The 22,017-nt window shown below is 36.8% G+C and overlaps 1 protein-coding gene across 1 annotated transcript in view; it reads right to left on the bottom strand.

Moving 5' to 3' along the window:
- TOPAZ1 (testis and ovary specific TOPAZ 1) overlaps window positions 1-20,774 on the bottom strand; it is a 111,019-nt gene extending 90,245 nt beyond the window's left edge. The window contains 6 exon segments of the mRNA XM_064590656.1: window positions 6,395-6,522; window positions 7,231-7,292; window positions 17,503-19,969; window positions 20,100-20,101; window positions 20,430-20,507; window positions 20,509-20,774. Of these exon segments, the coding sequence (XP_064446726.1) occupies window positions 6,395-6,522; window positions 7,231-7,292; window positions 17,503-19,969; window positions 20,100-20,101; window positions 20,430-20,507; window positions 20,509-20,774 (3,003 nt within the window).
- Between the last annotated feature and the right edge of the window lie 1,243 nt (window positions 20,775-22,017).

Below are 22,017 nucleotides of genomic sequence, written 5' to 3'. Positions count from 1 at the left end.
TGTACAGGTGTTTCACCTCCTTGGTTTAATTTATTCATAGGCATTTTACTCTTTGATGTGATTATAAATAGGCATTTTTGGATTTCTCTGATAGCTCATTATTACTATATAAAAACACAATAGATTTTTTTGTATATTAATTTTATATCCTGAAACTTTACTGAATCCCATTCATTAGTTCTAACAGGTTTTTTGTGGTTTTTTTTGGTGGAGTCTTGAGGGTTTTCTATAAATGATATCATGACATTGGCAAATAGTGACAGTTTTACTTCTTCCTTTCCAATTTGGATATCTTTTCTTTTTTTTGCCTAACTGTCCTTGTTAGTATTCCAATACTATGTTGAATAAAAGAAGGGACAGTAGGATTCCTTGTCTTGTTCCTGATCTCAGAGGAAAGCTTTTGACCTTTCACTGTTGCATATGACTTAGCTGTGGATTTGTCATATATGGTCTTGAATATGTGGAGGTACGTTCTCTCTAGACTCACTTTGTTGACAATTCTTATCATAAATGATGTTGAATTTTGTCAAATGCTTTTCTGCATCTATTGAGATATGTTTTTATCTTTCATTTTGTTAATGTAGCATATCACACTGATTGATATGTGGATGTTGAATCATCCTTGCATTTGTGGAATATATCCCACTAAATCATAGTGTATGATCCTTTAAATATATTATTGAATTCAGTTTGCTAATGTTTTGTTGAAGATTTCTGCATCTGTGATCATTAGGGATTTTAGCCTATAATTTTCTTTGGTATCCATGTCTGATTTTTGTGTCACAATAATGCTGACCTTCTAAAATGAGTCTGGAAATGTTCCAGTCTCTTCAATTTGGGGGAAAAATTTGAGAAGAGTAGGTATTAAATTTTCTTTGAATGTTTGATAGAATTCACTGGTGAAGCTGTCTGGTCCTGCTTTTATTTGTTGGGAGGTTTTTGATTGCTGACTGAATCTCCTTACTAGTAATTGTTGTAATCAGAATTTCCATTTCTTCATAATTCACTCTTGGAAGATCATGTTTCTAGGAATTTATTTTTTTCAAAGTTGTCCAATTTGTTGGCCCATAATTAATTGTTCATAGTATTTCTTTGGTATCAGTTATAAGTCCTCCCCTTTCATTTCTGATTTTATTTATTTGAGTTCCCCCCTCCACTTTTTTTTTGGTTAGTCCAGCCAAAAGTTTGTCAATTTTCTCTTTTCAAAGAACCAACTCTTATGAGTCATTGATATTTTCTATTGCCTTTTTATTCTCTATTTCACTTATTTCCATCCTGACCTTTATTATTTCCTTCCTTCTATTAACTTTTGGCTTTGTTTATTCTTTCTCTAGTTCCTTTAGGTGTACAGTTAAGTTGTTTGAGATTTCTCTGGTTTCTGGAGGTAGACCTGAATGCTATGAAATTCCCTCTTAGAACTGCTTTTGTATAGATTTTTGTATGCCCTATTTCTGTTTTCATTGTGTCTAGTTACTGTTTGAGTTCTCTCTTGATTTCTTCTATGACCCGTCGATTGCTCAGTAGCATGTTGTTAAATCTCCAGATTATTTGTGATTTTTCCAATTTTCTTCTTGTAACTGAATTCTAGTTTCATACAATTGTGGTAGGAAGGGATGCTTGATATGATTTAAATTTTCTTGCATTTATTGAGGCTTGCTTTGTGGCCTAACACATTATCTATCCTAGAGTATGTTTTGTGTGCACTTAAGAAGAATGTATATTTGCTGTTTTTAGATGGAATGTTCCATATATATCTATTAAGTCCATCTCATCTTAAATATGTCACTTAAGGCTTATGTTTCCTTATTGATTTTCAATCTTGATGACCCATGTAAGTCAGATGTTAAAGTCCTCTACTATTATTGTATTGCTGTCTATTTATCCGTTTAGGTCTGTTATTATCTACTTTATATATTCTGGTGCTCCTATGTTAGGCACATATATATTTATAAATGTTATATTTTCTTGCTGGATTGACTACTTTATCATTATGTATTGCCTTTGTCTTTAATTACACTCTGTTTTAAAGTCTATTTTGTTTGATATATGTATAGCTACACCAGCTTTTTGTTTCCATTTTCAAGGAACATCTTTTTCCATTCCTTTGCTTTCAGTCTATATGTATCCTTACATCTGAAATGAGTCTCTAATAGGCTGTATATAGATATCTCAGGAATTCAGTTTGAACATGTTAAGTTTGAGATGTCCAATTGGACATGTAAATGGACAAATTCAGTAGGCAACTAGACATAAACGTCTGCAGTTCAGAGAAGTAGTTCAGGATGCAGTTATAAATTTGAGGGTCTTAGCACAGAGATGGCATTTAATGCAATGAAGCTGGATGGGACCATCTAATGAGCAAATCTAGATAAGAAAGAACACATCATGGTCTAGGCTCTGAGTAACTCCCATATGTAGAATTCAGGGAGATCAGGAGAGACCAGCAAAATCAACTTGGAAGTTGCAGACAAAAAGGCAGAAAATAAACCAGGCATGTATGTCTACCCTGAAAGTCAGGGTTTTAAGGAAAGTGTCATTAACTGTGACAAATAAAGAGGATAGGTCAAGTAAGATTAAGACAGATAATGTCCATTAGATCCAGCAACAAGGAGGTCACTGGAGAGTTTAAGGATAGTTTTAGTTGCAGTGAAGGCAAATAACTTTGGAATGGGTTCAAGAGAACCAGAGGAGAGAAACTAGAGATGGTGGGTAAAGATAAGCCTTTGAGAAATAGGATGACAGCTGAAAAGAAAAATCGGACTATGGAATCATCTTATTTTGTTTGTTTTGTTTTGTTTGAAGATGAGAGAACAGCATGTTTATATATTGATGAGAATAATCCCATAATAAAAGAAGAATTACTGGAGTAGTATTTTAAGAGAGAGAAGAGATGGACTTTAACACACAGGTGGAAGAAATAACCTTGGCTAGATCATCTAGTGTAATTGAGGAGAAGCTGGAGTTTTGGGAGCAGATGCAGGTTAAGGGGGCTAATGTATTGGTAGGGAATTAGGAAGTTCTTTTCCAGTTACTTCAAATTTTTTGGTGAAGTACAAAACTAGACTATCAGCTGTGAGGATGAATAAGAAGGAATAATGAGAAAAAAGAAAATATGAAATAGTTGCCTAGGAGTCAATTAAATTATGCAAAAGGTTAAGACAATCACAAACTTCTTCTGGCAGAAAACAAGAATAAACTTGATATCTAAATTTTTCCCCATATCATATGCCAATGGTATGTTCCACCATCAAGTTAGGTTTAGCTCCAATTCCTATGCCTTCTATGTCTGTGGTTAAATAGCTGATACATGCATTCATAGCCCTCAGGTACTATGATATTCTTAAATTTCAAAGATCAAATGATATTCAGTACTCTGTGTTTAATGAGGCAGGAAAATATGTAACAATTTAGATTTATGTAAGTTTGAGATCAACTTCAGGATACTAAAAAAAAGGCTAAATACATAATTAAACACCCCACTTTCCCAGACAAAGGAAACCTGTTGATAGTGTGCTTATACAAAGTATCAAACAATATATCCTCTGGGCAGAATGATGTGATTCTTTTACTCAATAAGTAAGTTACACTTATCACCTGACCATACTGTTATGATGAATCTGTATTACAACTATTCAGACCAAGAAATAAGAAAATGCAAAAGAATATCCACAGTTTCAAAATATAGAAATGGAAGGAAAACTTCCAAACTTGTTCTATGAGGCCAGCATTACCTTGATCCCAAAACCAGACAAAGACCAATATCCCTGATGAAGATGGATGCCAAAATTCTCACCAAGATACTAGCCAACAAGATTCAATAGTACATTAAAAGGATTACTCACTGTCCAAATGAGACTTATTCCTGGGCTGCCAGGATGGTTCAACACTTGCAAATCAATCAATGTGATACATCACATTAATAAAAGAAAGGACAAGAACCATATGATCCTCTCAACTGATCCAGAAAAGGCATTTGACAAAATACAGCAACCTTTCTTGATTAAAACTCTCCACAGTGTAGGGATAGAGGGAACATACCTCAATATCATAAAAGTTACTTACAAAAAACCCCCAGAGAATATCATTCTCAATGGGGGAAAAGTGAGAGCTTTTCCCCTAAGATCAGGAACATGACTGGATGCCCATTCTGACCACTTGTTAATGCAAGCTGGTACAGCCACTCTGGAAAACAGTATGGAGGTTCCTCAGCAATCAGACAACAAAAAGAAATAAAAGGAATTCAAATTGGCAAAGAAGAAGTCAAGTTCTCACTCTTTGCAGATGACATGATACTTTATGTGGAAAACCCAAAGACTCTACCCTAAAAGTGCCAGAACTCATACAGCAATTCAGCAACATGGCAGGATACAAAATCAATGCACAGAAATCAGTAGCATTTCCATACACTAACAATGAGACCGTAAGAAAGAGAAATTAAGGAATAGATCCCACTAACAATTGCACCAAAAACCATTAGATACCTAGGAATAAACCTAACCAAAGAGGTAAAGGATCTATACTCTGGAAACTACAGAACACGTATGAAGAAATTGAGGAAGACACAAACAAATGGAAAACCATTACATGCTCATGGATTGGAAGAACAAATATCATTAAAATGTATATACTACCCAGAGCAATCTACACATTCAATGAAATCCCTATCAAAATACCATCAACATTTTTCACAGAGCTAGAACAAATAATCCTAAAATTTGTATGGAACCAAAAAAGACCCTGAATAGCCAGGGGATTGTTGAAAAAAAAAAAAAAAAAAGCAAAGCTAGTGGCATCACAATGCCTGATTTCAAGCTCTATTACAAAGTTGTAATCAAGATAGTATTGGACTGACATAAAAATGGACACATAGACCAATGGAACAGAAGAGACAACCCAGAAATGGACCCTCAACTCTGTGGTCAAGTAATCTTTGACAAAGCAGGAAAGAATATCCAATGGAAAAAAGATAATCTCTCTTCAATAAATGGCACTGGGAAACTTGGACAGCCACGTGCAGAAGAATGAAACTGGACCATTCTCTTACACCATACACAAAGATAAACTCAAAATGGATGAAAGACCTCAACAAAAGACAGAAATCCATCAAAATCCTAGAGGAGAACACAGGCAGCAACCTCTTTGACCTCGGCCACAGCAACATCTGTCTCCAATGGCAAGGGAAACAAAAGCAAACATGAACAACTGGGACTTCATCAAGATCAAAAGCTTCTGCACAGCAAAGGAAACAGTCAACAAACCTAAAAGGCAACCTACAAAATGGGAGAAGATATTTACAAATGATGTATCAAATAAAGGGCTAGTATCCAATATCTCTAAAAAACTTATCAAACTCAACACCCAAAAAACAATCCAATTGAGGAATGGGCAGAAAACATGAACAGGCATTTCTCCAAAGAAGACATACAAATGGCCAATAGACACACGAACAAATGCTCCACAACACTTGGCATCAGGGAAATACAAATCAAAATCCCAATGAGATACCACCTCACACCAGTCAGAATGGCTAAAATTAACAACTCAGGAAACAACAGCCATGGTGAGGATGTGGAGAAAGGGGAACCCTCTTACAGTGTTGGTGGGAATGCAAGCTGGTACAGCCACTCTGGAAAACAGTATGGAGGTTCTTCGAGAAGTTAAAAATAGAGCTACCCTATGACCCAGCAATTACACTACTGGGTATTTACCCAAAAGATACAAATGTAGTGATCCGAAGGGGCATCCGCACCCCAATGGTTATAGCAGCAATGTTCACAATAGCCAAACTGTGGAAAGAGCCTAGATGTCCATCAACAGATGAATGGATAAAGAAGATGTGGTGTATATATACAATGGACTATTACTGAGCCATCAGAAAGGATGAATACTTACCATTCAGTCTGACATGGATGGAATTGGAGGGTATTATGCTAAGTGAAATAAGTCAATCAGAGAAAGACAATTATCATATGGTTTCACTCATAGGTAGAATATAAGAAACAGTGCAGAGGACCATAGGGAAAGGGAGGAAAAACAGAATGGGAAGTCATCAAAGAGGGAGAAAAACCATGAGAGACTCTTAACTATAGGGAACAAATTGAGGGTTGCTGGAGGGGAGGTGGGTGGTGGAATGGGGTAATTGGTGATGGGCATTAAGGAGGGCACATGATGTGATGAGCATTGGGTGTTATATGCAACTGATGAATTACTGAATACTACATCTGAAACTAATGATGTACTATATGTTGGCTAATTGAATTTAAAGGAAAAAAAAAAAAGATTCTTCACAGCACCTTTTCATCCAGGTCTGAACTACTGACAGCACTGTTAAGATGAATTCCTGCATTACCATGATTTAGACCAGGAAATAACAAAATACAAGATTCCCTAGTACCTCTTCATCCAAGTCTGAACTTTTTATGTGTTCACTGAAGTTTCCCAGCTTTTCACTTTCACAGGTCTCATTAGTAACTTCCCCTAAGGAAATGTTTTCACCTTTGGAATCATGTTTTAACTCATTTGCTGAAAAGAAATAATATTCAACTGTAGAAACTTTATACAGCAAAATAACTAAATCATTCAAAGATTGTTCTAAAAATGAGTTAGAATTCAGAGACTCTTTTAAAGTCCAATGTGACCAATGTGAAGTAGTTTTCAGCAAACTATACAATTATTCCTCCCTCTCTTTTAAAATAACTCCACTATACGATATAAAAAGAATTGGCACTAAGACATAATTGAGATATATCAAGATAAATGTAAAAATGTTTCTTATGTCCAGCTACATTGAATATATTTTTAAAACTTGAAAATCAAAATACAATTAACTTTCAAAATATTTCCTGTGAAGTAAGGATCCAAGTATTTAAACTTATGATAAACTGTTAATTATAAAAAATTCTAATAAGGATTCAGATTTAAAATGTGATAAAGCTTAAACATATATTTCCATTTCAAAATAAGGCCACAAAAGTTTCTAAGGTCAATGATCTATCCTTCGGAGATAAAGCTAACAAAGTTATTTACTAACTAATCAAATGGAAAATTTCTCAAAATCTTATCTGCCAACCAAGCAATTAAAACTGAGGAAAACTGACAAACCATAAAACATATAGTTAACAGACTCTAAAATGAAGAGCTTCCTATTTAATGAATTAATTTTGACTAGGCCCAAATAGAGATATAAAAAGATACTTCAATACTGCATAATTTGAAAATGTCAAATTTTACCTGCTGATAAGGAAGCACAGATCTCTGACTTCATCATTCCAGGATCCAGTATAGGAAGTTTTCTATTATAAAGCAAACAGAGCTTGAACATTATAAAGGATTCTACACAGAACTATCTACTTCTCAACATTATATATTACCAGCATTAGTAGCTGGTGAATATCAGCTCAAGTCCTCCAAGGACAGAGTACTACACTGGAGCTCAGAACCCAGCATACCCAAGTAGATTCCTCATTTGGTTCTCTATGCCACAATTGTTAGGGAGTGCTGCCATTCAAATGGTTACTCAGAGAGAACCTGATGACATATATCAAGCATTCAAAACAATTTTAAAGTATTACACCAATATAAGCTGACACTTAACTTCTATTCTGAAGTATGTGTATATATATTTTATTGCCAATGTAAAAGGAAGATAGTTTGAGAACAGTTTGAATCCTTTTTTTGTAGTCTCTAAAGACAACATATGGTCTAAAGGTCAAGGGTACGGAAATCAGAGTTTAACCAAGTTGGCTTCAAATATTGTTCTGCCACTTAACTATGTCAACTATAGCAACATTATGTAATTTCTTTGAGTCTAACCATATCTGTAAAATGGGAATTATCACCTATCCATGAAGTTATTATGAGGATTAAATGAGATAAAATGTTTTTAAAGCCAATAGCATAGGGACACCTGGCTGGTTCAGTCGGTTAAGCATCTGCCTTCAGCTCAAGTCATGATCCCAGGATCCTGGGATCAAGTCCCACACTGGGCTCCTTGCTCAGCAGGAAGCCTGCTTCTCCCTCTGCCAGCCTGCTTGTTCTCTCTCTCTCTCTCTCCTTCTGACAAATAAATAAAATCTAAAAACAAACAAAACAAAAGCCAGAAAAAAAAAAAAACCCAATAGCATAGGCTCAACAAATGAAAACTACATCTATAGGAGCACTTAAAAATAAATGGCCAAACATTATTCCATTTTTTAAAAATTAGAAATATATAAAAGTACACAGAATAAAATACAAAAAATACCCATAATACCCCATTTTTTTTCATTTAATAAATTAGTTTTATTAAACCTATCCTACAGCTCTACGACTGCTCATTGGTTCAGGATTACTTCCTACCCATGAAAGAGAAAAACCAAATAAAACATTTTATATACATCATTCTTTATAAAGTCTTTGGAAAACATGAAGTATTTGCTCCCTGACATAAAACCTAGAAACAATCAGAAATACACAGTTTAAAGAATGAGAAAACAATAATACAAACAGAAGACCTGTAATATGCAAATCTCCTCCCCTAATTCTTTCCCTCTTCTGGATTCTATCTACTAAATATCTCCATTTTAGTATTTCTAAGATCTCTCCAACTCAACATGTCTAAATTTGACATCATGACCAGAACACATCCCCAATCTTGCCACTTCATATCAGAGAATTATAATGCCTTTCTTTGAAATAAGAGAGAAACCAGGTATCATTCTTAACTCCTATCTCTGATTAATCAATCAGATTAATCAATCTTCATGTCCTAAATCTCTTTCAAATACACTCCCATTTCTGTTTGAAGTCATCATGTCCTTTGGCCTAATTATTACAATAGCTCCCTACCAATTTATTCTCCACACCAGAGCTATAATGATTTTTAAAATGGAAATCTGGTCTATTTAAAAGTCCTTTGGTGAATCCCTATAATTCTCTTAGGATAAAGTTCAAACTCACCATGACTTCTAGTTTATCTAGGATGGTCTGTTTATGCCTGTTGTCTTGGCATATCTTATTAAAAGCTCCTCATTTCACTCTCAAAAGTTTTGCAGTTCAGAAAATAAATTCTATGGTCATCCTATTTGAAAGGTCCTTAATGACTGAGCTTTCTGCACATTTTGTAGCTTTATTTCTTGCCATATGAACCCTAAGCCTTGGGACGTTATTTCTGTTTCTCAGTTATGACATGCCTTTCTCTGTGGGCCTTTACATTGGCTAGTTCTTCTATGACAAAATTCTATTTATTTTTCTTCACCAATTGGCTAATTCCTACTAATCCTTTAGTGTTCATCTTAAATGTCATTTTGACCAGGAAGCCTGTAACATCTTGCACTTCTCCTATCCTATTTGATTGTACTGGCTTAATTATCTGCCTCTCTTGGTGGATCAAAAGCTCAGTGAGGACAAGGCCCATGTGTGTCTAGTTGCTCTCCGTATACTTAGCACCTAACATCTTCCTGCCCCGACACTAGGGAGACTCAAATGAAGATGCCTCTCCTGTCTAGGAACTCACATACAGACAGACATAATATACTGAGATATGTGCCAAGAGAACTATTGGAACAAATTCCTAGAATAACAGCTCAGATGAGATTTGAAGGATAACTGAATAAAAAGAAAGGGACTTCCAGGTAAAGAAACATGCAGGGGCGCCTGTTATGCAGGGGTGCCTGGGTGGCTCAGTCAGTTAAGCGTCTGCCTTTGGCTCAGGTCATGATCCCAGGGGCCTGGGACTGAGCCCTGTATCTGGCTCCCTGCTCAGTAAGGAGTCTGCTTCTCCCTCTCCCCCTGCCCCGCGCCCCCACCCACTCATGCTCTCTCTCAAATAAATAAAAATCTTAAAAAAAAAAATATGCAAAAGGATTCAACATGACATACTGTGAAAACAGTGAGCTGATTGTTGTGCTTATCTTTCATTAGCCTTTCACTCCCCTATCCTCCCCACTAAAATCATAATTGTCGAAGACAGAATGGATGCACTCCACTAAAGAGCCTTAAAAAGACATGCCAAGCAATTTAGACTCTATCCTCAGGTGGCTCAAAGCCACTGAAGCAATGTAGCAGTCACTGGCAGATCAATTTCTATTTCAGAATATCACTATGAAGGAGTATAAACTAAAAGAATTCAGGAAGATTAACCAGGAGTTCATTACAATAATCTAGGAGAACGATGAATTAAATAGTAGCAGTGAGAATTGAGAGGAAGGAAAAACTGTGGGAGATATTAAAGTAATAACATGAATACAATTAAGTGACCCAAATAGAGAAGAATTGAGGGATGTTTTTGCAGTTGCTAATTATCCTGAAAGTTACATTCTCAAATAGGGATAGTTCCAGACACATAGGTTATTCCTGCAATAAATAAATAAATAAATTAATAAATTAAATAAAAAGGTATAGCAAGTGTATTGCTTTAATTTGAAAGTACTATATTAAAACAGTATTTTTTAATACTGCTGGCATAGTTTATAAGCGTGAGAAACTTTTTAGTATGAATAACTCACAAAGAAGGTAAAATTGCACATGCCACTCTTATTAGAAGTAATTTAGTTTTGTTTTGAATTTGAGAGCCATAAAGAGGTTAAATTCATCTGAGTTTAAAAAAAATAATAAAGCAACATTATAATCCACGCAAATTATTTTATAGTTTTGCACTGGTGGAATAGAAAGATATAGTTCTGCCTTGATGGAGTGGGAAGGTTCAAAAATGAAGGAAAGAAAAAAAAATGAGATAGAGAGGGAGACAAACCATAAGAGACTCTTAATCATAGGAAATTGAGGGTTGCTGGAGGGGAAGTGGGTGGAGGGAGGGGGTAACTTGGTGATGTGCATTAAGGAGGGCACTTGATGTAATGAGCACTGGGTGTTACACACAACTGATGAATCACTGATCTCTAACTCTGAAACTAATAATACACTATATGTTAACTGAATTTAAATAATTTTTTTTTAAATGAAGGGTAGGAGGAAGAAAGGAAAGAAACAGACTTGGGTGAGGCTACAGAAGAAGTACAGGGAAGCAAAAGAGAAGATCTGAGCAAAAAGGAGAGGGGAGTAAAAGAGGCTTCTGAAGAACTACATGGATTACATCAAGTTTATCCTCTAACCAGAGCATTTTACAAGGGGACGATGAAGTTTAATGTGTTCCATCCAGGATTTTTTTTTATAAAACAAAATAAAATACAAAATATGATACAACATCCCTTGTAGTAAAGAAAATATTGTTTTTGTACATCTACTGTTTCACATATTCCTATGTATGTACTGAATTATAATGCAATTATGACTCTTTACTAAGGATAATTGACAAAAAGATGGAACAGAACTGCTCTATAATAATTACTAGCAGAACAAGTCTGAAAACTATTGCCCAAAAAAATTCAGGATGTTACTGCTTTTTTTAGAGTTAACTAGCTGCCTTGTGGTCGGTGTTCATTTATTTACACATTCACGTACTCTGTTTCTGAACAAGGCTGCCACAAATTTACTAGGGCAATTATTCTGCAAATACCAGTGGCCAAAAGCAGAGAAATATTATCCAATTCATTGGCCAGAGGTTGCCTAACCTGATGCCATGGTGTGAGGTGCTAGGTCTCCTGATACTACAAATGATCACTTCATCAAGTACAATACCATATATTCTGGCAAAAACAAAAAAACAGTGGTTTATGTGGTCCAAAAGAGACAAAAGTAAAAATAGAATGACACTTCATACTATTCCACCTGCCACTTTAAAGAGATGAGACAGAAAAGAGATCAAAAGTAAATTAATGTTCTGTGGCAAAATGTAGAATAATCGAATTAAAGACATAGAAATAACCAAAATGCCACTCTCCCAGCATTGTTTTGGGCTGGGGAGACAAACTTCAGAGCAGGTTACCCTGGGTTCAGATCTCAGCCCTTACTAACTTACTAGCTGTGTGTCCTTTGGAAAGTTAAACACTTTGATTCAATTTTAAAGACAGCTAGTTTTGGAGGAAATGAACAGACATTTTTCCAAAGAAGACACACAGATGGCCAATGGACACATGAAAAGATGCTCAATATCACCAATCATCAGAAAAATGCAAATCAAAACCAATGAGAGATTACTTTACACCTGTCAGAATGGTTAAAATAAAAAACACAAGAAATAACAAGTGTTGGTGAGGATGTGGAGAAAAAGGAACCCTTGTGCACTGTTGGTGAGAATGCAAATTGGTACAGCCTCTATGGAAAATAGTATGGAGGTTCCTCAAAAAATTAAAAATAGATCTACCATATGATCCAATAATGCTACTACTGAAAGAAAATGAAAACACTAACATATGCATCTCTGTTTACTGCAGCATTGTTTACATTAGCCAAGATATGGACGCAACCTAAGTATCCACTGATAGATGAATGGATAAGGAAGATGTAGTATACAAACACACACACACACACACACCTACACATATTATACAGCACTAAAAAAGGATGAGCATGCTATTGCAACAACACGGATGGACCTACAGGGTATTATGCTAAGTGAAATCAGTCAGACTGAGAAAGACAAATACTATATGATTTCACTCATATGCGGAATCTAAAAAACAAATGAATAAACAAAAAGCAGAATCAAACCTATAGAGAATAAACTGATAGTTGCCAGAAGGAAGGGGGGTAGGGGTATGGGACAAGTGGGTGAAGGAGAAGAGATACAGGCTTCTAGTTATGGAATGCATAAGTCATGGGAATAAAGGGCACAGCATAGGAAATAGTCAATGATATTATAATAGTGTTGTATGGCGAGAGATGGTAGCTACACTTGTGGTGAGCACAGCATAGAGTAGAGAGATGTTGAGTCACTATGCTGTATACCTGAAACTAATATAACATTGTATGTCAACTATACTCAAAAAAGTTAAAATAAAAAGATAGGGTCAGTTTCAACCTCAGAATTATTTTACTAAATAAAATATGTGATGTATCTAGCATAGGGTAGACACTAAATATCGGTTTTGACAATTGAGTGTAAAATTTTGCACTACAGAATGTCTCAGATATTCAGTGGAAAGGGAGAATGGAGCAAGGTAAGGGTCCTGAAAGACAGGTTACAGAGTCCAAATATACAAGGGAGAGAAAGAAGGACCTTTGAGTCATTTGAATGACCTTGGTGTCAGGCATTTTCCCCTCTGTAAGTTTGTGTTTATTACTACCAGATTCAGAATGTACAATGTTCCTTATGAATTTAAATCCAATTTGCAAAGATGGTATAACTCTCACTGATCACCAGCATCAGTTCTGTACTGGTGAGTTCAAATTCTGATGCCCAACTTTCCAACCTTCTTAATCTGGCATCACCCTATTATCCAGTCTTATTTCCCACTATTCATCAACATCTATTTGCTTTAGAAAGAAAAGATTCACTGTCTCCACTTACATACATTCAAATCTAGATGCCTGAGGAATAGTCTACTATAGTAGAAATTAAAAGTTTAATTCTCTCCCTTCCCTCAAAGTATGACGGATTGGGCTTGCAAAAGTAAGTGAAACATGGACATTTCCTACCCTCAAGAAGTCCAAGAATTTAACAGATGAGAAAGATGTAAATTATACTACCATAAAATCAGTGCCATAAGCAAGGTAGAGAAGGTGCTATGGGAACAGAAAGGGCTCCTAACTCTGAAAGAGTCAGGAAATGCTTCATAATCTGTCCTACACAACCATATTCATATCTACCTTTATCTTCTGCCCACTCTTTCTTCATTATGTTTCTCCCCCCACCAAACTTTTTTTCCTTCTTCCCCTTTGTTAAATCTAAATCAATCCAAACTTCAAGAATCAGCAGAAATTTTGACTTTCCCAAGTTGCCTTTTCATCCCTTTTTTCTAAACCACAGTATTCTTAGTACTTCAGTTTATATATTTTTGTTTCAGACATATTGATTTTTCCTCCAAGGCTACATAATAATTCCCTTGAATACTTGGCAGATTCTTAAAATCTCAATGGTCCACTGTATAATATCAGCCAACTGAAATTTTAGGATATAATAAAATTGTGATTGAAGATAATCTTATGTTCTAAGCCCAGCACTATTACAGACATTCTCAGATTTCCAACTGTATTTACAGGCTACTTCAAAAACTTTTACCAATTTCACAAATTATACATTGCCAAGCTCATCAGTTCAAGTGTTAGTGAGTTAGTTCCGATATGGTTTTAATAATTTGGATTTTAATATGGGCTTTAACCACTGTTTATCAACAATGAATAAGCATTCTAACATAACTTAAACATCTTACAAATTCTCCCTAACCAGGTCTGAGAACACTTCCCCCAATAATTGAATTAACTTAGGTTTGTCTACCTGTTTTAACAAAAGAGGCAGTCCAGAGCCTCTGACAGTATCTGGGCCTAACCCTCCCAACTTTAATTTCTGTTCCTGTAAAATGCAAACTCAAGTCTAAAAGCCTTCAACCTCCTACTGTCTTAGCATGAAGAAAAAGTAGTATATGAACTAGCAACTGGTTGATAAAAGGGAGAGATTTGAAATTTGAAATTATATTTTAAGCTTCATTTAGTTCTAGACCATTAACAACTTTCTGCACAACTATTAGCAGACCCTCTGGTTATCATACCTCAATTTTTCCCTGTTAAGTTTATCCTAGCACTGTGGATGATTATAAAACTGGTATTTCTACTGCAGAAAAAATTTAAAATAACTATTGAGGAAATTTTCAAGTTTACTTGAAAACCAAAATTTCAGAAGCAGATATGAAAAAAAAAAGAGCCAATAAAAGTATAATTGGTGCTTTTGAAATAAAGAGAAATGAAGTTCAAAGACCATCTGAAGTAAATTTGATAATGCAAATCAAAATGGTTCACCTTGTTCAGGAGAACCAACTGAGAGCAGAGGAGGAAGAGGGAGAAGGAAAAGAAGACGACAATGGTGGAAGTGGTGGCAGCAGTTTAGAGGGGTGACAGACAATTAGTTTGGCTTCAGACTTTTCCACAACAACACTCAAAGCCAGAAAGCAGGTAGAAATGATTATATAGTTGTAAAGAGGAAAAACATAAATTGAGAAGTTTATACCCAATTTGCTCTTAGACAACATTCTTATGTATCCAAGATCTTAAAGAACAGAGCCATCATGAACTCATCTTGAAAAAATAAATTGCTCTGAAATCTAGCCAACTAAATAGTCAATATTAGAGGAAAGTAAAAGGATTGGTGGTAGGGACTGAATCAATTTAAATACATAACTAAAAGTAAGAGTCTTTGGGAATTCAGATTACTGATGAGAATGTTAAGGACACAAGGCTTAACAATATAAAACTTTTTTTTTTTCTGCAACAAAAAAGTTGGAGGCAAGACTGGGAGAAAAAGCCAAAGTGTACTGTTATGTTCATCTTTCATGTCAGGAAAGCAAATGCTGTCTGAACTTAGGACACAATTTTTTAAAAGTCACAATAAAATTCAAACTTTTAAATAATCTTTCTTACTAACTTAAGAGAGACATTTAGAAACTAAATTTCTTGTGATAGAGAAGTATATTGTTTCAGCAATCCCTTTAGGTTTGCTTTAGTCCCCCTCCCCTCTATTAAGAGTTAATAAAAGTGTTTTTACTAAAAACTGGCACGATACAATTTTTATAAAATTATATTTACCTATATGCCTAAATGAATACAAATTGTTAGCAATTAATTTGTTTGGTTTTTTTTTTTAAAGATTTTATTTATTTGACAGAGACATAGAGAGCGAGCACAGATAGGCAGAGCGGCAGGCAGAGGGAGAGGGAGAAGCAGGCTCCCCACTGAGCAGGGAGTCCGACTCAGGGCTTGATCCCAGGACCTTGGGATCATGACCTGAGCCGAAGGCAGCCACTTAGCCAACTGAGCCACCCAGGCACTGCAGCAATTAATTTGTTATTTGGGGTGGTAGGATTCCCCCTTTTATACTTTTAATGTAATGAACATGTATCACTTTTTCAAAATCAGCCATTATACTTAAAAAAAAAAAAAAGAACAGAAAACAAACTTTCTGCCCAATTCACAGTTTTCTCTTTCTACCTTTGGTGGTAGCCCTTTATCAACATCTTATTAGCTAACAGAGATGTTTGCTCTTAAATACAAAATTTGCTCTAATTTCCCTTTGTATTCCTCAAAGGAAGCATGGTATAACAAGAGTTAAAATCACGTTCAATAACTACCTTCTATTGAACCCTTACTCCTCACCCAGTGCCATGCTAAAACCAAAATCCTTTCTTTGATTTAACCTGCATGAGCTGGAGGCAAGTATCTTCCCTTTTTACAGATAAGATAAAATAATTTGCGTAAGAGGTCTCATAGCTGATAGGTGACAAGGAGAAGATTAAAAAACTATAAAGACTATAAAGGTCAAGTTCCTAACCACTAATTTTTTTTCTTAAGCACTAATTCTAAAGTAAGACAGGCCTAAATTAAATCCAGATTATGTTATTAGCAGTGTGACCCTGGACAAGTGACAACTTGTCATCTTTATTTTTTCCATCTTCAAAATGGGCAGATTATCAATCTTATCTCATTACATCACTAAAAATAAATAATAAAGCTCTTAATCCTCCATTTAGCAGACAGAAAGTATTCTATTTGGTGATAAGTAACAATTTCTTGAAGCACTAAGAACATCAAGAAGAATATGATATCACAAAAGTAACTAAATAAAATTTATAAATACCAGAGACTTAAGTCATGTAGCAGTGAATCTTAACAGAAAATGTTTTCATGTTTCCTTTTGAGTCTGTTCACAAAACATTCCTTTATTCAAGTATTGTAACATATAAATTAGAGCTTAAAGAATCATAAAAGTTTAGTAAAATATGACATAATATAAAATTTGGACCAACCAGAATGGATCAAATTCCTGAGCACGAAGGTTACTACTTGGTTCCATTTTAAAGTTGCCTCAGGCAAACTTGCCCTCTTTGGGGGCTAAATCATCAGTTATAACAATCACCTTAAAAAGTAGAACCATGAGAAAATGCTATTTTCCTGTGAAAACTGGTTTAACTTTTGATTCTACTCTCAAGTCCTAAATATGTCAAATAAACTTTTCTAAGGCTTCTATGTTCCTTAAAAAAATAATTTTTTTTATCTAAGAAGGAAGCCACAGAAGATGGGTTAAAACATATAGTTCTTAATAAATAACTTGGCTGAAATAAAAGTATATCTGCATAGTTGTAATAATTAAAGAAAATAGGAAAACAAATTTACTTTTGAAAGAAGCAATGTTAGTAATTTTAAAAGCCACTTTACAAACCATCTTTTTAAATTCTGAACAGCTAATCTGCCCCATTATAATTTCCAAGATATATGTAATTGTTTTATTTTGACTAAGAATAATGACATGTCCAGGTCTCAGCAGTAATATGCTGTATTACATTTAGTAAATAAATGGGTTTAAAAAAAATAATGGAGCTTCAATGATCACTGAATAAATTAGTGATACTCTAAAGCAGAAAGTGCTTTTGAAACCCCCAACAATAATCTGCACCAAAAGGCATACTTGAACATGCATACCTCAAGTCATCGCTTGGTTCTTTTTTTTCTGGAAGTTCCATGTGCTTAGAGTCTGTTGATTGGTGCTCTTCAGCAACATTGGGTTCCTGGTTTATCATAGGGAACTCTGAAGTAAATGAGAGCTCCCCTTCATTGGAGACCCCAAAGAGGTCTGGGTCATCTTGAATGACATCAATTAAGAGGACATCATCTTCATATGCTTTAAGAATATCTGGAAATGCCATTTTAATTTCTGAAAAGTTCTTAGTCGTTTCTCTACCACTAACTTCAGAGGAAACTGGTTTGAATGATTCTTGTTCATTAGAGCAGAAAGCAGGACTTTGCTCTATACACGCAAGATCACAAGAAAAAGCGTTTCTTTCAACTGTGAGAGAAACAGCTTCCTTATTTGAAATAATATTGCCTGGTTCAGAGATGTGGTTGGATGGTTTATTATCATTACCGTGCTTTAAAAAGCTTGAAGAAATAATACAGGAATTCTTGCAGCTGCATGAGTCAGAAATAGCTTGCACTGGAGTTACACTATTTTGTATTCTCAAAGATTGAGGTCCTAAAGTTACTGTAGAGAAATTTTCTTTATTCCTATTTTGTCTTACCTCTGCTCCAGATAAATTGTCAAGAAGTTCTAGGGGACTACATCCTTCTCTCTCTGATGACCTGGCATTTATTTCTTTTCTTTTTTCTGTTTTATTCTTAAGTAACGGAATTTTAAAATTAGTCAGCCGTCCTGTGTTCAGTATTTTAACCAAGTCTGGAACCACAAGGGTTTGCTTAGCAATGCATGCTTTTCGATGAATAGTTTTGCCTATAGAGTTATTTGCTTCCTGGCCATCCTGGGAAGCCACTGTCAAATTAAATTTTGTTAAATTCCCTCTATCTTTTTTTTTACTTCCTGTTAAGTTTTGAGGCACATTAGTTAGCTGAGTATCTTCAGTAGTATTAGAAACTACCTCTGACCCACTTCTGCTTGGTTCCTCTGACTTCATCTTTTTACCATCAATTATGGGTTCCTTTATAATCATTAAAGTAGGTTCTACTGTAGAGACTGAAGACAAACAATTTAAATTAGAATCCAAGTTTTCTTTACTTGAAGATTCACGGTTTGTTTCTGTTATGGAGCTTTGTAATGATAATTTAGAATCAGTTACATGAGTTTGATTTGTTTGGTGTTTAAGAAAATCACCTTGCCTAAAACTTTCCTGAGACCCAGGCAGAAAGTTATTTGTATCTGGCAAGGAAGACTTTTTCCAACACTGGGCAGATATTCTAGCACAGGAATAACAAGGCCAAGTTCTTTTACCAGTCATCGGTATTGTTCTGTGACAGCCTAACTTCAATTCTTCAGCTTCATTTCTCAAGTCTTCCCGAGAAGATCTCTTTTCAATAAGATGGCAATCACTAGGTAATTTCACTACTGAGCTTCGCATCGACTTAAGATACTCTTCTGGCTCCATGTTTTTAAATCCTAAGGGCTGTGAAGCATTTTTTGTTTCTTCTTCTGAAAGTGGCTCAAGGGTTTTCTGAAACATTGCATTTACATGAGGTCCAGGACTTGTTTTTTTTCCTGCTGTTTCTGGAAGACTTAATAAATGATCCATCGGGGAGAATGTATTGTGGTTTATTTTTCTCAAAACTTTTAAAGGACTTTTTTTAGCCTCTAAAGTCTCTGCTCCTTTACCCTCAGCACCTGTTTGATTTTCCTGTAACACCAATTCAGACTTGCTATACACATTAGAGAAGTTCATCTCAATAATCATTTCATCTCCTTTTTCAGACACCTTCATCCTTTTCCTGGGTTTTCTCCCAACATTGCTCTCCTCTATTGAGTATTTATTTTTTTCATTCTGAAGGCAGGAAAACAAGCCATTACTTTTACTTTGGTATAAATCAGTTTCTTCAAGCAATAACTTATTTACTCCCATTAAGTTTTCTCCAGTTTGTAAAAGCTGAGGAGTATTATTTGTGTCACTCTTATCTGCAAGACTCCTAAAGTTTTCTTTCTTTAACTTTGAGGAATTTTCTGGTACATGCATACGTTCACCATCAGGCTTATATGAAAGGTTATTTTCATCATTACAACCCTTGGAATGGGGGAAACAATTGCAATCATGTAATTTTAAAATGGAATTACTTTCTACTCCAGGTGACAAGCTGTTACAAGAATATTTTGGAGTATTCTTGTACAGTTCATCTTGGAATTCAACCTTAATATTTTGTGTAGCCTTATTTTCAGTTATTTTGAAAGGTGGGCTTTCTAAGCTTTTAAGTTTTTTAATTCGAATTCTTCTTTTAATACCTTCTACCAAACCTTCCTTACCCAAAGACTGCAAGAAAGCCATACTTTGAAATTCACTGCACTCCACTGTTTGGAAAGATTCCGAACTGGTTAATGATTCCTTTCTTACCAGGTCAATCCCTGGCTGTGGATCATCACTTGAGGCTTCAGTAACTTTTCTTTTTTCCTTGGCTGATCAAAACAACAAAACATACCAGAAAAGGTTTTATATTAAGGAGGAAAAAGCAATACCACTTGAAATTTAAAAATTGTGAAGCCATCCACTTTTATTTCCCTGAATAGCTGTATGGGAATATACAACTGCTTTTAAACGAAAGACCTAATTTCTGTTAAGGAACTACATACGAACCTGCATAAATTCCAAGGCAGCTGAATAACCTCTAGCACCAATATCACTTCACACTAGCCAAAATGGATCACTACGAGGAATTCCTCTTACAGTAATTCTGACCAAGGGCTCCTAACAGGGCAAACACCTTCTAAGAGAATTCCTGTTCTTCCCCCTCTCCTGGTCAACCACGTGCATCGGTAAAGCCCACACAAATTCAAGTTAAACACTAGTGTGAAACAACGATGAGGCAGGCTGAGGTGCAAATGCCAAAATTGGAGCGACCCCTGAGTGCTTTCTTACTGTCTTCCCAACTGCAAGGGGAGCTCCGCCTCCTTGGCTTCTTCTAAGCCCTAAGGCTCTGATGGGTCCCAAGGCATCCTGGCCCCCCAGACCCTCCTCTCGCCGCCTCACAGCAGCCTTCCCAGCCCCGGACACCTCACCCGACTCGTCACTTTCCACCTCTTCTCTCCCAGACGCCCGGGCCACCATTCTCCTCTTTTGCCTGCTCTCCTCTCGTCCCCCGGCCTCAGGGCCGCAGCCTCCCGCTTCTCCTGGCCCTGGCCGCCGGCCTCGCTTCCTTGAGCCTCGCGCGTCGCCTTCACGCCCGGGGGCCGCTGCTGGGCCCGAAGGCAGCGGCCGCCGCATCCGCCCCGGGCGGCCTGCCCTGCCAGCCGAGGCCCTCCGAGGCCCACCACACCCGCTCACAAGAGCCCACCCGCCACACGAAGGCTGCTCCCGCCGCCGCCGCCAAGCGCCCTCCAGCCTCGGCCTGGCTCCGCGCCGCCTGCCGTCTAGCTCGGGGCCGGAAGCGGAAGTGGGGTCTGTTCGCTGCGGGCCTGGGCAGGCTGGGCGGGGCCCAACGGGCGGAAGAGCCCCGAGCCGGTGCAGTCTTAGGTTGCAGCCCTCACTGCTTGCGACTGTGGCCCGTGGCGCCTTTCTAGGCCAGAGCCTCCTAGAACCTTTCAGGGCTCTTTCTCTGCTGCCCCTCCCGCTTGACCGCTCGCAGAGACAACTGCCATCCCAAGCCTCCTGGGGTCCCTTTCCATCAGCCTTCTCGATGTATTTACCCACATCCTGTAGGCACCTCAAGCTCTAGAGGTGCAAAACTGAGCTTATCTTTCCTGACAAACTTGCTCCTCCTGTGTTGGTGGATGTGCCACCATCCACTCAATTGTCTAAGCCAGGAATCCAGAAACCATCAGAGACAACTTCTTTCCACGTCATCCCCCTCAGCCACATTCATTACATCTGCTTGATTCTACGTCCTGTGTTTGTCAGCCGCTCTCCCCTTCACTATTACTTTGGCTCTGGCTCTCAGAATTTGACTGATCTACTGCATCAAGCTCCTAAACTGTATTCATGCCTCTGTCCTTGTGTAACCAAACAAACCTTGAGATCGCTCCTTGGTGAGTCAGAAATTGCACCAGACTGAGTTGTGGCACAAAGAAAACTTCATTTGCAGCAAATAAGGAGATCATGGGGGAATGGCTTCCAAAGCCGTGACTCCCTAGCAGGGGTGGATGGATTCCTTTTACTTAGGGCTAGGATGCATATTTAGCTAGAGAAGCCTTGTCATCGTACGTAGAGGCGGGCATAGGATCGTGCGTGTGCCCTAAGAAAACATGCCTATACATAAGGTATGTTATGTAAAAGAGGCTCAAGCTCTTCCTTGGGTGGAGATTTTAGTATTATGAGGTAAAAGTAGTCATCGATCATTCTACAGGTCACTCCATGATGGTCCGTCTGTGCAAGCGTGAGTCAGGGGTTAAGTTCAAAGTGGTCTGGGTGGTCTGGGCTGGCTGGGGCAGTCGCTATGGCTCCAGGGAGTTTTCACTTTCATTTGCCTGAGTCAAGAGATAAGCTGGAAAAAAGAGTTAAGGAAAAATGT

This window comes from Mirounga angustirostris, unplaced genomic scaffold, assembly GCF_029215605.1.
Source record: "Mirounga angustirostris isolate CCGP_5_RB_7025 unplaced genomic scaffold, mMirAng1.0.hap1 SCAF_1, whole genome shotgun sequence".
Taxonomy (NCBI): domain Eukaryota; kingdom Metazoa; phylum Chordata; class Mammalia; order Carnivora; family Phocidae; genus Mirounga; species Mirounga angustirostris.
The sequence above is the reverse complement of the archived record's forward strand: the minus strand, read 5'-3'. Positions and strand labels throughout refer to the sequence as shown.